The sequence below is a fragment of the Neopelma chrysocephalum genome, unplaced genomic scaffold (assembly GCF_003984885.1).
Source record: "Neopelma chrysocephalum unplaced genomic scaffold, ASM398488v2 Primary Assembly neopelma1_78, whole genome shotgun sequence".
Taxonomy (NCBI): domain Eukaryota; kingdom Metazoa; phylum Chordata; class Aves; order Passeriformes; family Pipridae; genus Neopelma; species Neopelma chrysocephalum.
Genome location: NW_020897739.1, coordinates 354,876 through 377,326, shown reverse-complemented (window position 1 = coordinate 377,326; position 22,451 = coordinate 354,876). Strand labels below are relative to the sequence as shown.

At 45.7% G+C, this 22,451-nt stretch overlaps 1 protein-coding gene across 22 annotated transcripts in view; it reads right to left on the bottom strand.

Moving 5' to 3' along the window:
- Window positions 1-22,451, bottom strand: part of ANK2 (ankyrin 2) — a 176,529-nt gene that overhangs the window by 132,809 nt on the left and 21,269 nt on the right. For 4 of the 22 annotated variants that reach the window (XM_027689841.1, XM_027689849.1, XM_027689838.1 and 1 more), the window contains exon 1: window positions 8,340-9,113. The exons of 17 other annotated variants lie outside the window; for them this stretch is intronic. In XM_027689841.1, coding sequence (XP_027545642.1) covers window positions 8,340-8,462 — 123 coding nt within the window. In that variant the 5' untranslated portion in view covers window positions 8,463-9,113. Of the gene's footprint in view, window positions 1-8,339; window positions 9,114-22,451 lie in introns of those variants that run through there. One more of the 22 variants, XM_027689843.1, reaches the window with a different exon arrangement.

Here is a 22,451-nt window from a genome sequence, read left to right as displayed (position 1 = left end):
CATGGAGAATATAGCACAGATCTCATCTAGTTGCTATGGAGTCTCCGTGCATTTCTTCAGGAAAATATTGCTGGGATACAGCAGTTGCTGTTGCCACTGACCAGTCAAAATAACTTTTTTTTTTTTTTAAATCTAAATCACTTTTTGTCTCGAGCAAATGCCCTTCTGCAGAATGAATCCATGCCCGGGAAAGCTGCCCTGCTCTGCATACAGCAGCTTGGCATGACACTTTAAGGCTCACATCAGCATTTTAAATTTCACTCCATTCCTCCTGCAAAGTCATGTCACTCTACCAAAACACTGTCCAAATGTATTTTTTCCACAAGAAACGCAAACAGAAATAGGCATCATTTGGAAAATGACCGGTTGTTCTTTTGCTGTTACATAAAGTTTTGAGGTTTTCGTTTATTTGGTGCAAGAATGTTATTTCAATAACAAGGGGGAACATCTTCCCACTGCCAGAAGGCAGGGTTAGATGGGATATTGGGAAGAAAGTCTTCCCTGTGAGGGCGGTGAGGCCCTGGCACAGAATGCCCAAAGAAGTTGTGGCTGCTCCATCCCTGGAAGCGTCCAAGGCCAGGTTGGGCGGGGCTTGGAGCAACCTGGGATAGTGGAAGGTGTCCCTGCCTATCTATGGACTGGATGATCTTTAAGGTCCTTTCCAACCCAAACCATTCTGGAATTCTATGAACTTGGGAATGGCAGACTCAGGTTGGGACCTAATGCTGCAAATTCCAACAGGACTTAAACAGAGTTAATATTAAATCCACGGAGAGCCTAAAACAGAGAACTTACACTGTCGCCTGACTTAACTAAGTGGAATTGAGTGTCCCTGGCCTGGAAACGAGGGTGACAGCAACAATTCCTTTCCCCAGGCAGCTCTGATGTCCAGTACCACACTCATCAGCAAAAACAGGACTAAAATACTTGCTGAGCACAACTATTCTCCGTTAGCGTAACGGGGCCATCTGGGAAATCTTAATTACTGCCTCTTCCTGCTCCAGCAGCGAGACCATCACCAACACGGTGTATGTGGTTCCTTTCCTCCCTTCCTTTCAAAAGGAACGAAGCAGGGGAGCAGGAAGGCTCAAGTGGGTCCAGCCAGTCCCCAGTAAATCAAGGCCTGAGCAGTGAGGCACAAACCAGCTTTTGTGTGCTCGAGTCTCCTGTTGCACTGTGAGCTTCACTGGGTTTGAGCGGTGACATGTCCCTGTTAAGACATCCTGGCACAGCACAGGCCAGGAGCAGTAAATAATTTAAAATCAGTTTGAATTATTCAGCCTAAAACAGCCTAGAAAGGCTGGTAATTATGGTTCTATGGGTTGAAATCATTCTCCACGAGCCTGGGGAAATAAGGACTACACCCATTTTTGGGTGAACGCCGCTTGTCAATGCTGGCTGGATTTTACATACAGGAATAAAGAGAAGGCAGGGCTAAACTGTCAGGCCAAAAGGAATCCACACCCTTCCTTGGGCCATGTACAACAGCATCACATTAATATTTTCTAAATAAGAAACACTGGGAATTTTTCCTGAACTGATCCAGACAATTAGTCTCACTGGTCCTGCCTCAGAGCACATGCAAACAGCATAACTTTTTTTATCTAGTGTTACTTCCCTCCCCTTTCTCTTTCCGTTCATTCTCATTCTCTCTTGAGCAGAATGGGATTTTGCTGGAGGACAAAACACTGACCTTAAATAGGAGGGTTCCCCAAAGCGTCCTCTAAAACACACACTGGCTCAGTTCCCTAAAAAAGTCTCTTTTCTGAAGCCCCAAGGAGATAATAAACCTGCAAGATTTTGGAGAGGTTAACATGCTAAATTCTTCATTAGCTTCGACAAATAGACGGTAATTACAGCCATTTTTTTTAATTGCAGCCTTTGTTTTCAGTTGCCTGTAGAAGGGCAGCTACCAATTAATCCATATTGATCCCTGGGTGGAAGGTCTTAGCATAAAGTGCTAACCCTGAAAAACTATAAGCTATGAACTAGAAACACCAAATCTATTTACAATATATGGAAGTTTTATAAAAAATTATCAAGAGAAACCCCTGGAACAGTCCAACATCTCAGCATCTTGTGAGGTGCCAACTCTGTGAACCAGCCAAAATTCACTTAATTACAATGGTCAGATTTCAGTAATTCATATTATATGCTCCAAGACTGTATAGAATTGTATAACAGTGGGGAATATATCTACTCCAACCTGGACAGCTCCATGGACAGAACAGGGGAAAAAAAATGTTGATTTTAGCTAAAGGATTATTAACAGGTTGCTAACAGGCACGTGCATCAAGAAGTTAAGTACAGAAGAGCTCATCAGACATTCAAACAAAACTACCAGAACCACCATGACTGCACAAAAGGAATTGCTTGGGAATGATGCAGGGAACGGGAATTGCTACTTAAAAAACTTTCAGTAACACCTACATTCTCAAAAAGTAACACAAAAAAGGTTTTGTGAGCAGAGAGTCGAGTCAATAAAGTAGGAAAACCCTACTTTGACTGGCAGCTGTAGGATTTTGCACCATCTCAGGGAATGAAGTGCTGCCTGAATGGCAACACTCCTACTACCCTTAGGGACACACTGGATGTTCCCACACTCTGGAGGCACTACATGTTGGCAAATATATACCCCAGGGCACGGCTCCAGACTTCACCATTAAACTATGAACTCTCAGTGCTCATATGCCACTGTTAGTTCAGGTGCCAAACTTTCCCCAGGAGTTCAAAGGAAAAGCCTGAGGGACTAAACTACACAAGCCAGATTCCTAAAAGCTTGACACTTCCCAGTTGAACATCTGACATCTACATTAATCACTTCTTTTTTTTTTTAATTGCTTAACATAAGCTGCCTGAACATCACGTAATAATTCTTCCAGTGGTGCAGGAAATATGAATTTAAAGGACATAACACATTTTAGGGGGAGGTAAACAAAGCCATCCCAAAAGCCACAGAAGTTTATCAGGGATAATCTCCTTCAATGGGTAAATGCCCTCTCAAGTCTTTTAATAATTCATGGTTCCTGGCAAGTTAAATTTGCAGAGACAGGAGGGGTGGACAGTCACCATAGGCAGGTGCTGACATTTCATCTCTCCCTTGGTTGCTCTTTTTAAAGTCCTTTTTACTGAAACAGGTGGAGTGAGAGATGGAAACTTTGGCGTTTTGAACACTTTCATAACTTTGTGGAAACAGTCACACGATGAGTCAATCCAGCCATAAAATTCAAAGTGTACACCTTTACACTGGACTGCACCAAGCAAGCTTTACCATGCAAAGGGATTGAGCATTCCAGGAACACATTTTCCTCCTCCTGAATGCAGCATCTCACACAATGGAGCCGGGAGACCCTGTCAATATTTTCTCCAGTATTCCAGTATGGAATAATTCAATTTTAACTTGTGAAGAGGCATATTCACCCTCAAAACCAAAAACACACTGAGGTAAAAACGATCTGTGTTTTGAAATACTGTCTTCATATTATTTATTAAGACCGAATAAATCTTGTCTTTCAAAAATTACCAAGGACATTAAACTTAAATACCACACATAAATCACAATACGGTTAGACAACAACACAAAGGTGAGTAAATTTAAACTTGCAGTGGAAAATTGCTCCTTTCCCATCAGAAGTGAGGGAATTGGGGATCATTAGTCTTTACTACAACCCCTGGCTTGTTTCGTTCCCCTTGTATTTGTTCCCTTGCACATCACCCCTCAAATATGACATTGATAAAATGCAGCAGCAAGTCCCAGTCTGTTCTGAAACGCAACGTCACCTAAAGAAGCTCCATTTTACAAGGAAGCAAACAGTGGGATATTATTTTCATGCCCAGAAACATCTATGTAAGGAAAACATAAGTTTGAGATACGGGAGGTAAACGCTCAAAGGGTACCAGGAATAGGCACCTCCTACACAAACACTCCATCAAAAACCAACAAAAAGACTTTTTTTCCGTGGAATTTGAAAGTTCCAGTGAGACACAGAGGTGTTTGCCAAGGCAAAGAACACAACACTGCGCGGGTAAGACGTGTTTGGTGCTAAAGAAAGAACAGTGGGTTAAAGCTGCAATGAACCTTGAAAGCTCCAATACACACAGGTCAAATAGTGAGAGACTTGCTCTGCCTTCCTTAGCCTGATATAAACTCCAGGATGATCCTTCAGCAGGTTCACACCAGGTGAGATAGTTGGGTATCCATGAACCAACACAGGAGGGACCAAGAGCAAAGAACTGCGGCTCCACATGACTTCCTCCTCCTTGGGATGCCTTTTTCCAGCGTGCCCAAAATCATTAATCCCTCTCCTTCCTCACTGAACTCTGGCCCTTTCCAAACTTTTTTAAAATACTAAATCAATAACCCACTTAACTGCTAGTAAGAGAGCAGAGCTCAAGCTCTTTTCTCATTACTGGTGGTAAAAGGTAACAGCCATCAGTTTACCACAGTTGTAACACGGAAAAGTTAGTTTTCTTTGGCAGCAAAATCCATTTTTGTAACAGCTTTTTTTACTTTGGGATTTTATTTTATTTGGGTTTTCTAAAAGTCTTTCCAACACTTGTCATATGCAGAGACAGGAGGCTCTCTGTCTGCTTTGAAAACTACTTTAGACAGGGAAAAGCAAGTGTGTGTTACACAGAGCCAGGGGCAAGGCAGCTGGATTCCCAGGCTGTAATTCCAGCTTTGCTGCTGACTCAGTGAGTGACCATGGCACAATCACACCAGCTCCCCTCTCCTCACTCCCCAAAGGATGAGCCACAGTCAGTTCTCTCAAAAGACATAAAAGAGGCACATGGAGCTGGGCCTTACATTTAGGTTTAATGGGATTAATCACGCCTGAATTTCGCTAAAATTTACACACTTAAACTGCTCAACTCCTCTCTTAGTACCTAGCTTTTAATGGGTACATTCAGGTATCCACACAACTATTCAGATGGTTGGCTGGCTTTTTTGTTTGCATACATATGTTTGCATCCACATTGCAAGAAAAGATTCCCTGCAGGAAAGGGAAAATTTCCCCTTGGATGCAAGGTGAGCAGAGTTGCCTTTTCTCAACCGGTTTTTAAAACCAACCGAGTCAACCTCAAGAAGAACAAAGGATAAGGTCTTCAGCATGCAGATTCCTTTTCCCAGGTTTTGGGTGTGGAATAATTCTGCTCATCTTTAAAGAACTACTAAGGAGGGTAAAAAGAGATCATCTGAGCAAGATTGCTGCCAGTGCCAGGCCTGTTCCCAGCCCTGCGATGGCCAGGGAGCTGTTCCGGCCCGGAGCTACGTCAGGCAGCAGACGTGATGACATTTAGGAACATTCTGGTCCTCCCCAAGCAGCACAGAAGCTGCAGCCACCGTTTGTGGTGCTGCTGCCAAGACAGGTGATGATCACACTGCAAAACATCACGAAGCAAAACACTCAGGAGAAGAGGCAGAGCCACAAAGAGCCCACATCCTGCAGCATTCCCAGGAGCTCGGAGAAGCACGGGATGGTAGCAATAGATGCCAAACATCCTGGCAGAGTGGAAAAGATAAAGCCATGGCCCTTCATTATCCTCTTTTGCATAATCAGGATGTTCCAGGGACAGGGAACAAGTTTCCATCCCAAGGCCAAAGGAGCGCTCCGTGCACACGGCACGTAGGGGTAACATGGTACGTATCCAAACGAGGGTTTGGAAAGACGGTCTACCACACCTGACATATTCCCACTCTCACTATCCTTCTCCAAACAAAATGGATCTCCATTGCACTGAAAATCCACTCACTGCAATGCAAGAGCTTTCAAATAAGTCACAAAGCCGGGACCATATTCCCCCTATGCAGAAAGAGCTGAAGTGCTGAGAGCAACCAAAAAAATATCCACTTGCATTTTGCCCCTCATGGACCTGCACCCATAACTTGTTCCCAGCCTCTGTTTTCCAAGGAAGCCAACAAAAGCTGGGAGGGCTCTGCACCTACTAGAAGATAATTCCATTTCACAGTAGAACAATGTATTGTTTTTAAGGAACTTGAATGACATATTTATAAATATATATATATCTCAGTGGTACAAACCTCACTTAAATTGCTGACTAAATAAAACCATTCTATTATATATACAACACCTATTGTATATTTGGGTTATTCTGCGTATATGATGGGTGTGTACACATATCCAGCTAGGCACAGCAGGAGCACGTATGCACAGAGACACAAACTCATCCCTGTGCCGCTGTGCGTCTCCTGCAGCAGGAGCAAGAGGGAAAAGCCCAGCCTGACCCACCCCCAACCACGAGAAGGCAAGTTTAGGGTGCAGCCAGGCACTTGTTTATGTAACAGCGAGGTGCAGCCGCAGTAGAAGGGAGCCAGGAGCAGAGGATGAATATTAAAAAGGGAGAAACGTGCCCAAGGCCGAAGTGTTCTCCATGTTTTCTAAGCAACAACCACTGGAGATCCCTGGATCTGAAAATCTGATTAGGAGCCTGCATCACCACACATGATAACTAACACGGATTCGGCCTGAGCCTGCCTGCTTGCAGCTCTCTGGGAGAAGAGAGAGCAGAAGGGGCAGTATTAATTCTACCCAGCTTTAATTAAAGTAGTCAAAAAGGTATTTGAATCAAACACGTTGCCAAAATAGGATTTGTGAAAAATCAGGAAAAACAACACACAGGATGATGAAGTAACTGAGGCGGGTGCTGGGCAAACATGGAAAAAGCCCTTCCAGCAAGGACACCCACACATGAAATACATCTTTTTTTTAAAAAAAAAAAAAAAGGTTGTTTTGCAGAGGATTCCACAATCAAAAATGTAATCACAAAAACTACCTTATGCTGCAGTGTCCCATTTAAGGGATTAGGAGAGTAATCACAATCTGCCCCAAGCAGCTCTGCCCAGGATCCAGGCACTGCATACATTGGAAATGACATTCCTGTTTTGATGAAGAGAATTGGGATGTGACTTAATGAACTCTGCAAAGTGAGCCTTTGGAAAGTCACGGAGATCACACCCAAAGATCTCAAAGGCATCAAACGACCTCAGTCATTTTATTGAAGCCCTGCAGTTCAGAATATAAAAATCCACAAGACTGAATGGAAAATGAATTCAAAATTTCCAGGTATGCCAAGGGAGCAGATGGCTTCTGAATCCTAGAGATCTGCCAAAAGGATCTGTAAATTCAAATGTTACATGGCTGGATTCTGTGTTTTTCTTTTCACAGAGATCTGTGATTGCACGCAACATAGCACAAAAGGGGAAAAATGAAAAAAAAGGACAGATTATGTCTTCTGATATTATTCCTTCCAGAGAAATTTATAAAGAATGGATACAAACATGGTGTCAGGGAATGAGTTAATGCATGTGACAAGCTAGAGATTCCAGAGATGGGAGGAAAGAAACAGCAATGAGGAGGCATTAACACAGGCACTCCCAGTGTAACACAGTCCTAAAGCTAAGCTTCACAGAACCTTCAGGTTTTAATATTTTCTCCACTATTTCATAATTTTTGTGTCCTTGAAACTATATATAATCTGGCAAACAAATCACCTCTATTGATTTTTTTATTCTTCGTAATTTTTTTACCCTGTGGCAACGGGAGTTGTCAGTCCCTGTTCTTAACACAGAAGGAAAACAACAGTTAATTAGAAATCAGGAGAAATCTCGCCAAAATCTGAACCACGTAAACAGAGATGCCTTAAGAGAATCAGAGACTGCCAACCCGACAGATTGCAGACCTGTGTGCCAGGCCCTACCCCGACAATGCACCTGCAGTGTGCAGAGTAAATACACTGAATCACCAGCCCAGAATCCCCCAGTGACACCCAAAAACTGCATCACGGCTCGGCTGAGGCACCCAGCACCCCAAGACAGGTCCTACACGAAACCTCGAGCACTGCTGGGGACGTGGGAAGGGGAACTGAACGTGGGAAATGGGGGGAAATGCTGTCGGGAAGTAGAGAAATGCACCTTCACGCTGCAGAACACAAGCACAGCCACCTCCCTCCCTCCCTGACAACTCCTTCAGATCAGCTGGAGGCTTGGAACACCTGGCTGGGAAGGATGGCAGGCAGCTCCAGCTCTTCGGGGGATGCAGGGAAGGCGGCAATGCTGGCGTGCCATCTTTCTGGGCAGGATTCCTGGGTGGCTCTGGGCTGCCATGGCTGGCAGCACTTTAATCTCACTGCAGATGGGCTGAGTCCACAGCGGGGGCTCCAAAGGGATGGGAAGGGATGCAAAAGGGAAAACGTGATGGGAAAGGTTCGGAAAATGAAGGGCAGAGCATTGCACATGGCAATGAACACCTGTGAAGTGCTGCAGAGAGGGAAGAAGGGCGGGGGAGAAAAGGAGAAGGGGGCTGGATTCCCCCTCATACCTTGCGCTTCCGATCAGCCCTAGAGATTTTCCGCTGCCTTTTCCTTTCCTTCTCAAGGTTTCTCTCCCTCTCTTCGAGTTCAGACTCTCGAACTTTTTTAATGGAAGCGGCTGCGTGAGCCATTTTGGCGAGGCAAAGCCCAGCTCCAAGGAAGCCGTTCCCACCACGCGCAGATATCCAGGTGATTTATATTTTTTTTCCCCACAAGGGCACTGGCTGCGAGCCAGAAGTTCACGGCGTAATCCACTCTTCCTCCTCCGGCACCCCAGGAAAGGTCAAGGCTCCGCTCCAGCCTCTGCAGCACCCATGGCTCGGGAGCAAGGGAGCCACGTCCACACACAAGACGTGCTAAAGTGCCCGCAGCCACAGACACACACGGGCAGGGAGCAGCTGGAATTGCCTCCTAGCAGCCTGAAAGCCCTTCGGCGTGGCTGCGGCTGCAGGAGAAGGCGGGATTCAGGCTCAGCCGGGGAGGATGGATTAAAATGAAAAAAAAAAAAAAAAGGAAAAGGAAACGAAAAAACCGGCCTTCAAACACACATCAGCGAAGTGGGAAGGTCTTTCGGGATTCCTCCGGAGAGAGGCTGCGTCTTCTGGCTGGGAGGAAGGCTCCGCTTCAGCATCACCGGCAGCTGGGGGAGGGGGCAGCTCCCGTCAGCTTCTCACATCGCCTTTACGCAGGGTGAGAAGAAAATGGTGCAGTCTGACTTAGGGACTTGCTGCCGCCGCCACCGCCTGTGCCGGAGCCCGGCGAGCGCCCTTGCGCTGCTCACGATCTCCCTTGTCCGCCGAGCCGGTGGATGGGAAGGCGGGAGGATGCTGCGGGAGGGCTGGGAGAGGCCAGGCTCGGGCTGCTCACCTGCAGGCAGCGCGGAGAGCCGCCCGGGAAGGGGCTGGCAGCGCTCAAGCAAGCGCTCCTTGTGCCTCCCCGCAGCCACGTGAGGCCGCATCAGGAGAGCTGCATTCAGCGGCGAGGAGGGGGAAGCACCGCCGTCATCCGGGCTCGGCCTGCCCCGCTCCGCTCAGCTCCACCGAGGGGAAAATAAAACCACCGAGGGCGCTGCTCGTTATTATTCCACCCAAAAAGCCGCGCTGAGGATGGAGAACAACTACAGCCGTAGACCGACAGAGACAGCAACAAGATGTTGTTACTTAGTCTCCTCCCCCCCTCCCAAGTAACATTTGGGTTTGGGACACTGATTTCTAGCGTTAACAGCAGAGACAGACGGGTCCGTGTCATTCCCTCATTGCTTATCCCCCTGCTGAAGCAGCACATCAAAGTTCTACTCCCTCCTCCCAGGGTAACTGTTATCACTATTAGCATCAAGCATTTATTCACCAAAATAGGATGTGGGTAGATAAAAAGAGCCTTTGCATTAGTCACTGGCAGACAGCTGATCACACTCCAGCTCCCTCCAACACCACTGCTCCGGCCTCTTCCAGGCAGGTCCTGAGGGAGAGGGATGGGCTGCCACACTCAGAGCTGTTTGCATCCCTGGCTTGGCCACCCCAGAGACACAGGGACATGGGAGCTCACTGACAGCAGCACAAAAACCCACCAAAGACACAACTCCCTTAGCCAGGTTTCCCTCTGCAGTATATCCCTTGACTTCAGGTTGAATTTTACTGATGGCCCCTAAAGAAAGGCACCATGGATTTCTCTGTAACACAGCACCTCCACACCAGTGACACACGTCCTGTGAGCCCTTCATGTGACAGCAGCTCATGGAGCAGCCCTAATCCCCACCTCATGTTACTGGGGTACCCACAGAACTTGGTTTCAGTTCACATGGACCAGGCCCTTTTATTATCACCATGGAACTAATCCTCATTGATGACTTCTGTTGGTACTACAAGGTTTCACTTTGAGAATCTCACAGACCACGTTTTCACAAGGGAATATCTGTGGAAACTACCAAGCACTATAAAAGCATCTTTAAAAGAGGGATCTATTTTGTGTTTGTGCCAGTGACCTGTGCCTTGTGCACTGAATCAAAAATACATTTCTCTACTGGAAGGAGGCATGGGAAGAAGCAGGGCAGGGAGTGCCAGCCAAGCTTTTTCTGGCTCCTCCGTACGTCCAGGCTGGTTTTCTCCCAGTTGTTCCCATTTGTGAGAAACTGGGCTACACAGAGCTAATGGCTGAAACAGAAGCAGGAGCTGCAGCAACAGCCACCAGCAAAGTGAGACAGGTGGAGGCAGCTACAGGGATAAAATAAAGGGGAAAACTGGAATCTTTAAGGACTGTGGCATGCCTCTTAATGTTGCAAACCAGAAATGAACAGCTGGTAGTCTACAACTCAACCTTCCTGATACCTTCCCAACCTTTTGGTGGGATCTTAAACAGGAAATATGAAAATAAGACCAACTTCCAGGTCACCACACTTAAAAATCCTTGCCTTGGGATTTCCCTAAATCACAGTTCAAGGTGTCCTTAAGCCACTAAATGCTTAAATCCTGATACAAGATGCACATAGTAAGGTTTGATACACAGGAGGGCTGATAGCAGTCATGATTATTAAACTATTTTATCTTCTCATGACTCATATGTGCAGGTTCATCAGCTCAGTATGAAATAGTTACTCTTTCAGAAAACTCACTTAAAAGTTAAAAAAGGACTTGATGCACTTCGTAACCCAGGTTACACCAGAGAAAAAACATCAGACACTGCAATTGAACAACTGGTGCCAAGTAAGACAAAATGAAATAGCAAATATTCTTTATAAGATTACTGGTAAAGAAGAACTCCAGGTCAGCTCTGTGAGTTCACTATTACATCCCCTAAACATTTTCTCCCTAACCTCAAAGAGACATAAAAATATTTCACCATTGTGTGGCAAAAAAATAAGTGACTTTCAATAGGTTATTTTGGAAAGAACATGGAGTGTGTATCAATGTTTGACACAGCTTATGTCCCTGCAGGAAAGAAGTGTTCTGTTTTAAGACAGATTTTCCTAAAAAAAGTAGAAGAGGGCTTGTCATCGCATTGCGCATTTAGATCTTAACAAAGAGAAATCCTTCTGCACATATCAGTCTGAAAATTACATTTTCAAGCAAAAATGGAGCCTGAGCAATTTCCCCCTAAACATAGAAAATGTATTGTGGAGCTGGTACCTCAGAAAAGCAGAATATCCAGCAACGCTGCCACAAACGGTGTGTGGGAGGGGAGTGGGAGAGTGGGCAGATGCACAATAACACAAGAAGAACACAGATCCAGAAAAAGGGTGGGTTTTCTCTGAAAAGCATGTGTCATCACTAGCTCTGAATGTAGAAGTAGAGAACTCGTGAGATTCAACAAATTCCCACTTGGGAGAATGAAGCTTGTAAGACTCCAACCTCCAGGTTTTGCTCTCCAACCTGCCCCGGTAGCTGAGACAATGAACTCCTGCACTGCAGTGCTACAAACAGCCACAGCTCTCATCAGCACTGGGCTCTACCTGCCAGCTTTCAGGTGGACAGGCATGATTTGCCGAGCAAATCACCGTTTTCAGTCCGTAAAAACCCAGTGGGTGAGAACCAAGAGTAACTGAGTACAAGAGGAGAGGATGTAAACAAGTGATTATCTCCCCTGAAGCACATCCACTAACAGGGGTCCGCCTCACAAAGATGAGCCTCTCTCCACATCAATCACGTGGGCAGTGCAAAAACAAAGTTAGAACCAAGGCTAGAAGCCACACCAAGGAAGTACGACTCAAATCTCTTCCTAAAGGTACAAAAAAAAAAAAAAAAAAAAAAAAAGAGGGAGGCGGTGATGGAGTGGGAAAAGCCTCTCATGCTTTGAAGCCAGAAGGGAGACTGTTCTTGCCAGTTCTAAGCTCTAGCACATTCAGGAAACAGTCTGGAAATCAAAAGTGATTTCAAACAGATAAAAAGGAGAAAGGGGTTGTCCCAGGCAACAGTTTTTCTCTGGGGAAGTCAACTTTTTGCCAGGTGTTGTAGAAAACCCTTCTGGACAAGGCAGATCACAATTCTGTGAGTTAGGCTCCTCCAAAGTGACCCACAGCCATACTGGTATGTGATACCCAACAGGTGCATCCACCAGGTAGTTCACAAATATACAACCACCATCTCTGTCCCTATAAACTGTACACTGGTTTAAAATTTACCTCCTTGCTGGGAGGGTAAAAATGTACTTAATTCAACTATTTAAAATTATTCAGTTGGATTGTGCATATTAGCATATTCAGCCATTTCAGCATCTACAGAATTGCATATTCCTAGAAAAGCAGCAAAATAATCCTTTCAGAATGTAAAAGCACAAAGCCAACAATGGAAGCATAGGCTATGGTTACAAATTGTCTCCTGTCTCGCTCATTGTTTAATCCATACTCTTATTTATCAGGCACACACAGTAGCAATTGTCCTAATTCTAGAGGTACAATAACCCTGGAAGTGAGTTACCAATCACACCCCCAATACTGGGTAGGTTTCATTTTATATTTCCCACATAAAACTGTGTTCTGGCTTTTTTCTGTACCTTGACTGTATCTGTTTTACCAACTGAACAGCAGCAATACAAAACAAGAAGTGAAAAAGGGCAAGTTGAGGGACACATAGACCTAAATCAGACCAGTCTCAACATCTTTCCTTTCTTTTCTGTTAAAACCACCTGGATATAAATCACAGCACCGACACTTCAGTGGTCAGCACTAAAAACATACTGCAGATGCAGTAATACTTGCAATACCACACCCTCCCTTGCACAGCAGGTTTCTGTCTCAAACATACTCAGTTCAACACTGACAAACTTTAAATGCAATTAATAATTACCTGGGGGGGAACAAAAAAGATACTGCTTAGCTACCTTCATTCTTGGGAGACTTACTGAAAATATTAGTCTGCTCTTATAAAATTAATTTTTCTATAATATGGGTGAAGAAAGTGAGATAATACGTTCCTAGGAACATAAGAGCAATCACTGTGGGATGAGACCAAAGTCTTCTGGCTTCAGCAGTGGCCAAAAATCAGATATTTAGCAAAGTGTAGAAAAGGATGAACATGGCTGATAATTTCAAGTACTCTCCCAGCTTCTGGTCACTTCAGACAGCTGGGACTCTGTGCCAGGCATTTCCCTTTCTGAACAGCAAGAACAGGGTGTAGAAAGGCCCTTCAGACACTGATGCCTTTGGTTCAAAGAAATACCCCAATTAGGAGGTAAAGACATCTAAGTTGGCAATTCAAGAAGCATATTTGTTTCATCAGAACCCTAAATAAACTAGAGATAGATTATTTCTGGCAAGAGTGCCCATCCTGTGGTTTTCCCAAAGCCTGCTAAAGTTGCATTAACTCCCAGTATCGCTCCACTTATAGTAGTTTTCACATCGATTGAAAATATTGACGTCACATTGTATTTTAACTCAGTCAAACAGGGCCTCTCCCAATAGCTCACTGAGGGCAGCAGCAGACATTTTATTGATTTCAATGAACTTCAGAACAGGACCTTGATCTTTTAATTCACCAGTGAAATGTGCCTTCTCATCTTCCTTCCTGCCCTGCCTGCTTTCATCTTTGATTATTGTATTCTGATCTCGTGAAGTTGTTAAAGCAAAGGAGGAGCCCAGGGATCATCCTGAAGGTGCTGCAGACCTGCCAGGTCCGACTCCCAAGGTGCACAGTGTTCCTCAGGCTCCCTCCTCGCACTCCCTCATCCCTGCACTTAAACCTCCTGGATCTGCTGAAGAGGGGCAGGGTCCCACCTTCTGAAGGTGCAGTTTGTCTCTGCTTTGCTGACAACCCAGGGAAGATCACCCACAGCCAAGAGCAGGGGAGTTTGTTGGGGTCTGCACTCGCCCTGCTGCTCCCCAGCTACCATCTGGTGTCATGGCCAAGTGGTCCAACAGCCTGAGGGAACACTCCTTCTCTAATCCTGGCTCCTTCTCTAATCCTGAGACAGGGCATGTTTCCAGCTTAAGGGTAATTATCAGGGAAAATTCACAAAAAGCAAATTATACCCTGAAAGGCACTGCCACACATTCCACTCGTGTCCCTGACAGATCCATCCCACCACTTGCAATTTAAAAGTCCTATTCCTTGTCTTCCCAAAAACCAGGGGAGCCTTGCCAATGAGCTGCCTGGGGAGTCAGAAGGAGGGCTCTTCATTCTAACCCCGCTGACCTACGTGCTGTAAGAGTTCATTCCACTCAGAAAGGATCCTGTTACCCTCACGTGGCTGGACTACAGCATTGTACGGTGTGTAACCCATTTAACAGGAACATCTGTTGATCTGCGAACAGAATTCTGTTCTCCCAAAGCCAATGGGGTGATGTAAATAAAAATAACTTTACAAATTATAATAATGTGGAAAATAACTATGCCTGGGCAGCACGAGCTTACAACAGGAAAACTGCCTTGTTTGCCACCGCGTTGGAAGCTGTAAACCAGCGTGACCCAGATCTCATCCACTTTAAATCCTTTCAGTTGCAGCCTAGATGCTGCACATAATCAGCTCTGCTTAAGCATCCCTGTTACGTGGAAAAGTGTCCCCGCGCTTCAGTGTGGCACCGGGTCACACGGGTTCACATTTGAATGGGCCTGAGCTACCTTGAACTCCCAGTTTACAAGTCCACAGTGATCAAAACAAAGGCTCGAGCAATCGCCACTTATACAAATGTTATTTTATGGGGATTTGCATATGTAACAGCCTGTGACCCCAAAAAAATGAATCCTTTAAAATTAAACATGACCCACAAAATAAATTGCTTTTCACGGTTTGTTTCAGTTCGCAAAGTACAGAGGAAGAAAAGTATGACCGAGTCATGCACCTTTATATTTATATAATAAATGAAAATATATTATATACTATATATAACTATATATTATATATGTATATATGGTAACTAAATGGCATTTCTATCACTGACCTACCATCAGGACTAATGATACAGTTTGATTTCACCCACCCACCTGTAAGCAGGCTCAGAGCCTAAATGTTTAGGCCACAGTAGTGGATATCAAAAATAACCAATCATAATAAAGATTCTAACCACACAACTTCTAAAATACATGAAGTATCAGCACACATTAGTCTACTTTACCCGCTATGAAGTAAATAATGCCATTTCCTTTCTCTTTTATGGTTTGTTGTAATAAAAACATAAAGAGTTAGATAATGCTTTGCTTCATGGAATAGCTATGGCAGAGGTATTTTATTTTGTCTTTCAAGCACATCTTCCCACTGCTTATAACAAGAGAACACCTGTCTGCTACTCTTCATAAAAACAGAGGATAAAGTTTTATATTAAGGATTCTTAAAGAGGTCTCAGACTATTTTTAGATACTCCCCAAATTAGCAACCACGTTAAACACATTAACATATTAAACCCTTTTTCTAAGCTAGGTACTTTTCACTGCTTCCTTACTTTTGGATTCCTTTCCCTCAGCCAAACAACCTTAGTGGTCTCAGTGCCTGACCAAACCAGTCCAGACGTAGCGCTGTTCCCTATGGAATGCTGAATTCCACATGCACAGTCAAACAGTGCCTGTAGCGAGGCTTTATTTAGCAAGGACAGCGAGAGGACGTAAGGAATTTACTACAGAGTGAATCCCAAGCTTTGTGCTTCCCCGGACACCCCCGGCAGAGGTGTCTCGGTGCCTTTGGGGGACCCCCCGGGGCAGCAGCGGGTGCTCGGGACCCTGGAGAGCGCCCAGAACCCTGGAGAGCTCCCGGGGGGCGGGGGATGCGCCGGGCGGGCAGGGAAAACGCCAGGAGCGCAAAACTGAGGGAACAGCTCGGGACACGTCCTGGTGCCCCCTCTGCACCCGCCGAAAGGGCAGGTTTCAAAATCCAGGCAAGCCAGAGCTGCTTCCTGTGGCACAGCGCTTATTCCTGTTGGAAACACGGAGGGAAGTGAAGCACTGCCAGCGTTGCGTTTCCCAGCAGGAGTGCCCGGGGAATGGATGGCAAACGATCCCCCTCTCCTGGTCAAGTAATGCCAAGGCAGCCATGAATTCACATTTCATAGAATCACAGACTGGCTTGAGATGGAAAGGACCTTAAAAACTCATCCAGTTCCACCCCCTGCCATGGGCAGGGACGCCTCTCACTAGCCCAGGTTGCTCCGAGCCTCATCCAACCTGGCCTTGGACACTTCCAGGGATGGGGCAGCCACAGCTTCCCTGGGCAACCTGTGCCAGGGCCTCAAAACCCTCACAGGGAATAATTTCATCCTAATATCTAGTCCAAACCTACTCTTTTATCAGTTTAAAGCCATTTCCCCTTGCTCTAGCCCTACATGCTCTTGTCCAAATTCCCTCTCCAGGTCTCTTGGAGCCCCTGTAGACACTGGAAGGGGCTTCTAAGGTTTCCCCGGAGCCTTCTCTTCTCTAGGCTGAACAATCCCAACTCTCTGAACCCATCTCCATAGCAGAGGTGCTCCACCCCCTGAACATCTTCATGGCCCTCCCACGTGCCTGCTCCAACAGGTCCATGTCCTTCCTGTGCTGGGATCCTCAGAGCTGGACACAGCGCTCCAGGTGGGGTCTCACAAGGGAGGAGCAGAGGGAGAGAATCACCTGCCCTGACCTGCTGGCCACACTTCTGACACAGCTAAAGCATCAAACCAGCCCAAGCACAAAGTTTTGGGATGGCTAAAACACATCCCTGCCCTAGGATAAGACAGAACAAGATGTATGTCCCTGTATATCAATCACATCACTGTGAATTCCCTGGTGGCCCAAGGATACAGACTGCCAGGGAATTTCTACAGGAAGCACCTGAGAAGATCCAAACACCCCTGAGGCAGGAGAAATAAAGAAGCAGCCTCCTTATGTGACAGACAAAAGCCAAAAAGCCAGGTCTGAACACCAAACCCAGCAAGAGGCCATGGGCCTCTGACCAGGGTATGGGGCACTGCCCGAGGGCCCCCCTTCCCTCATGAGCTTCGGCTGGTCTTGGATTAATTGTCTACATTCCACACTAAGCATCTGCCAGGTGACCTTTTAAAAGCATTTCATAACCTATTACAAATACCTTTTCTAAATCATATCAATTTTAAAAGTCATTTTTGAGTCAGCTAAATACATAGATTCCTCGGAAGTCACAAGGGATGTTAGCTCACTGTCCTTTTAGAACTGAAAAAAATAACGTAGGTCTCACTTTCAAAACACTAGGTTTTTTTTCCTTGTCTGTCTAAGAGTAACACTGTAGCATAATTTTTATTTGTTAGCTTCCAGACCTGTGTTTATGGAACCATACAATGAAAAACTCCTCACAGACACACACAAAAAGGTATATTTGATGCACATCATTTTCTTTCACTGTGAACTCAGCGGGTAAAAGAGCTTGACCACACGAGGACACCTTCAGTTATGTGAAACAAAGCATTCCCCGGATCAAGGGATGTGTCTGACACACAGAAAGGCATATATTACCATGGATCTGTTCCTGAAGTGCTTTCAATTCCCATTAATTCCTGTGGAAGATGAGGATGAAGAATTTGTCTTCTCAAACAACTAACAGGAATGGGTCCCAACTCATGGAACAAAGGCAGCGCTCTGTCTAGGTTAATCATCATTTTCACTTTAAAAGCGCTATCTTTCTAACAGGAGTAATTCCTGAAAAACACTTTGTGACTTCTGGGGAGCCTTGGGAATAAAGACCTTACAAAGGGGAGCTGTCTGAACCACTTTCCCAAACAACCTCTCGCCATTATGGAGATTTGAAAATGCATTGCAGAGATCATTACCCAAAACACATCCTTGCAAAAACGATGCTATAACCTGACATGAGAGCCTTGCTGAAACCCAGCTGAGCTCATCTAATGATGCCCCTTGACTGTCACTACACACTTAGGGATTTAACATTTCACCAAGACAGCAGCATTAAAAAAGATGAATTAAGATCATGGCAATTTACCCGTTTCCTCACCCTTACTCTGGAGGTCACCAGTGTGATGCCCCCGCCTGGAAATCAGACTGATGGTGGTTAAGGAGACAGTGAACCAGGGTGGGAAAGGACTAGAAACATTTCTGCACAAATCTAAGGAAAGCTGCCAGAGCAGCTCAAATTTGAGCTGGACATCTCAGTTGGTACCTCCATAGCAAAAGGGCAGATGATTTATTCACAGGGGTTAAGGTCGTGCTCTGCACTGGGAAGGGATAAAGGCAGCAAATAGAGACTTAATATTAAAAAGGAGGGCAAAAAGAACTGTAAATGTCTCGGTCTGCACCAGAGGAATACTTCAGCCCAGGCTTTCCCTCAATTTATCATCCTTAAGCTCTTGCAAAGAGCAAAACAAGCTTGTCTCTCCACAACAGCCAGCACTGGATTACAGGGAGTGTTTTAATTCCGCTCTGCCCGGTTCGTGCTCCCGGAGCACCTGTGAGCAGCATGTGGAACAGAGGTAATCCTTCCTCCTGCTCACAGAGCTGCCACACTGAGAACTCCTTTCAAGACAGGGAATTCCTTTTAAGACACCCAGGATCCTCTGATGGCACTAAACGATTACACAGGATGAGGTTCACAGCAGGAGTTAACTGGCCTGTGTGGAACAGGCAGAAGCTGGACTTTCCAGCCAGGGATAATGAAGACAAACACTTCAGCAGATCACTGGCACATCACTGGGGACGTGAGAAACCTAGATCTGAAATCCCAGGTGTCCTATCACCTCAATGAATGAATGGCCCAATTAAAACACTATTATTTATGTAAAGTAGAACAACTCCAAAAAAAGGAGGAACAGACTAGTCCGGCACTAATATATTCATTTGGGACTTCAGACAGCTATCTGAATCCAAAATCTCCCAGTAAAGCCTTAACCACCACTCTTTTGACAGAGATTTGGAATGGAGCAGGCTGTCAAAGCACCGAGTCAGCCAGCACATCCGCAGGGCAGAGCATCCTAGTCAGCTGGAAAAGTGGGAAAGGCACCTCAGCACCTTCTGCCCCATCTTTTACCTGGGTTAATTTGTAGCCTTGTGCTCTCACACTTCCCTGGTCTCTCTTTAAGGTCACTGCATTGTCCACCATTCCATAACACACAGACATCCTGAGACATCATCTTTTCCGTACTGAAGGAAATACCTGCAAACTTTTCAAAAATCCTAAACAGAACAATTGATTCACATCTCCATAACTGCAACCAGCCAGCAAACAGGATCCACCAGTCCCTTCCATCTCTTTTCTCTGAGGACAAAAGGATGCACAGCAGAGGGCTTTCTAAATGAAAATCAGTCTTTAATTCAACACCTGAAGAGAGGGAAGGAGTGGCAGAGAGGAACTGTTATGTACTGCCTGTAACAACACAGCGTCCCCCTACAAGGATAAAGGAGCAAGGCTGAGCCTGGGAAGGGAGAAGAACAGTCTGTTTAATGCTGTCTTTTTATTTCCCACTAATAAATCAATTATTTTCCCCCAAGCAGAGTGTGTTGCCAACGCTGGTGCCACAGGGTGGCACTGCAGCCCCGGCTGTCCCCAGCAGCCTCAGATCTCCACGCTGGCACCGTCTAAGGAAAAGCACAGGTGCCAACATTTCAGTCTGCCTTGAACTGCACTCACAGGCTTTAATACACTTAATACTATTTAGCAGCTTAATATAATTCAGGGGAACAAAACGTTTTCCACTGAGAAACTGGTTTTTACTGCTTGAAATAAAAAGTAAACTCGTTTTCCACTAATCTTAAACTTCTCTTGGGAAGGGTCCCCTCCAGGTTGCCTGCTCCAGGGCAGTGAAATGACAGTTCTGCTGGCCTGAAGCTCTGCTACAACTGCTCTGATCCCATCCCTCTCCTACCATAAACCCTGGCGCACAGGTGCTCCCAGCAAAGGCTCTCTGCTCGCTTTCTCCCACCTTGGGAAGAGCACGGTGCCTCCTGCTTTTTTGCACCACATTTACCTCTCCCATTTCTCCAAATCTGTTACTGTGTCGTGGCTTAACACTCTGAGGAGGTTACATCATACAGCCTGGGGCGTACCTGCACACAACAGTCAGTTTTCCCGGGAGAGAGAACAGCACCTGGTCAGCAGAAACGCACTTGGGATTTAATGCTCCCTTTCAACACACGGGAAGGGCAAATCTCCCACTTTCAAAAGCAAAACGTGTTCCTTTTAGCTATCAACACGGGTACCTCGGAGAACGGCGTTTTCACAAGCTCATCATCCCCTAGAGGCAGAAAAGAAAACCGTGCCCGGCGAGGACAGAGGAGTAACCTTTGCAAAGTCTCCTGCTGGCTCGTGCTCTGTATGATCTCAGAGGAGCTGCTGCTGTGCAGTCATGTGCAAGGGGGCTGGTTCTGAATTAATCACGCATCAAACTGCACGTGTGTGCAGGAATAGTTGCTTCACCTGCTGTTTTGTACAGTAGAGCACAAAAAAACCCCTGATTATTGCTGTTTTGCCCTTTAGTTTCTTCACCCCGCTTCATTTACTGGTGCTGTTTTAACCTTTTCATTTCTAGGAGCGTAAAGAGGCACATCCAGAGCCAGTTTTATTCTGTGATCTTTTCATCATTACAAGCTGGAATAAGGAAATTAACCCCTGAGATCTGGGAGCTGAATGCTGAGCGTTCACTGCGGAAAAATGAGAGCGATGAGGTTCCCACTTAAAACCTAAAAAATTCCTAATTGAGACCATAATCTTTATTCAGCCCCATTACACACATGTACTGTGAGATAGTCTGTAATTAAGGATCACATACTATATATATTCATGAGACCTCTGCCCCCTGCAGTGAGCAGGCCCAGGCAGCCCACACTTAAGACACAGAGCTTTGAACACTTATTTTCTCCTTGATGCTCAATGGGTGGCAGAAGGACTTTCATTCTGCACGATAAACCTGATTTCTGAAGATTAAATTATTAATTCCCTCACAGGTCTTTCTGTAGTTCTGTTAAATGCATATATATATATATATATATCTAATAAGTACTAATGCATTTATTTTCAAGAACAGCTCTGTGAAATGAAAGGGACTTAATCTTCAATTCACAAGGCCAAAGGAATCCTTTCATTTTGGCTTCACCAACCAGGAACACCACTTTGAATCTTATTTTTCAGGATATATACATGACAAATAACATTTGTATTTCAGAAGTGGCATTTCTGTTGGCTTCATCTGCTATAATGGTGCTCAGTATTTGTACAGGTAGAGCAGGAATCACGAGCCAACCTGCCAAATGAGGGGATACATAACTGTTGGCTGTCCTTGAAAACCTGAGTTTTCCCATGTGAGCAGCACCACGTAGGAACTTTAAAGGAAAACAAAGTCAAAGCCCACGTCTCCAGGGCAGGGCTCTGTTTCCTAAATGGCCAGCTCTGCTCTGTTTCCCATGATCCCATTTCCAACACAGCCCAAGCAAGAACGCCTCCCTCCCCTGATTGTTAAAGTCAGATGTGTAAAAGTCATATATATCATGGAAAAATAGAGCACAGCTTCATCATCAGAGTGATGCATGGGAGAACACACCTTATTTCTGGCACTTCCTAATCTTTATGCATAACTGTCCTCAGACTCGCTCCTGGGAATGTCTGGATGCTCACCAACACTCTCACAGCTGACACACAAAGTGTCAGGCTACTGTGTCACCAGCAGCATCACCCTTTGTACCTGCACACAGGCTGCACCCCAAGCACTGCTGAAACACAGAATGGGATGAGACAGCTATAAAAAAAACATATGGAAAGGGAATAACCTCCCATCAGCAAGCACTGAACATAATGCCAGCTTGTTGCCTGCCTTCCAAAAAAAGCCCCTGGACCAAAGGGTCATCTGTTGACACCTCCTTACTCCTTTTGGCAGCCAGCCTCATCTTCCCTCTTCCACCACGCCTTATCCTTGCCACACAGCAGTGTTTCCCCACGCCCCTTCTCCTTCCAGAGAGTCCCTGTCCTATTCCCTCCTTATCCTGCCCTCCCCAGCAGATTTTTGTCGGATCCACCTCCAGGCAGCACTCGGTATTCTGCAGAAAATCAGAAGGCTCGGCACCAAGGCTGCTTCGGCTCATCCCTCCTGAATTCCGACACCTTCCCTCCTCCCGGTAGCAGGTCCCGGGGAGGGCACCCGGGGACCCGCGGCGCGGTTGCCACGGTGCAAAAACACACCGGGAAAAGGCGGGAGCATGTGAGCCAAGGACAAGGCTCCCTCGCTGCCGTCGATCCCAGCAGATGGGGTCAGCAGA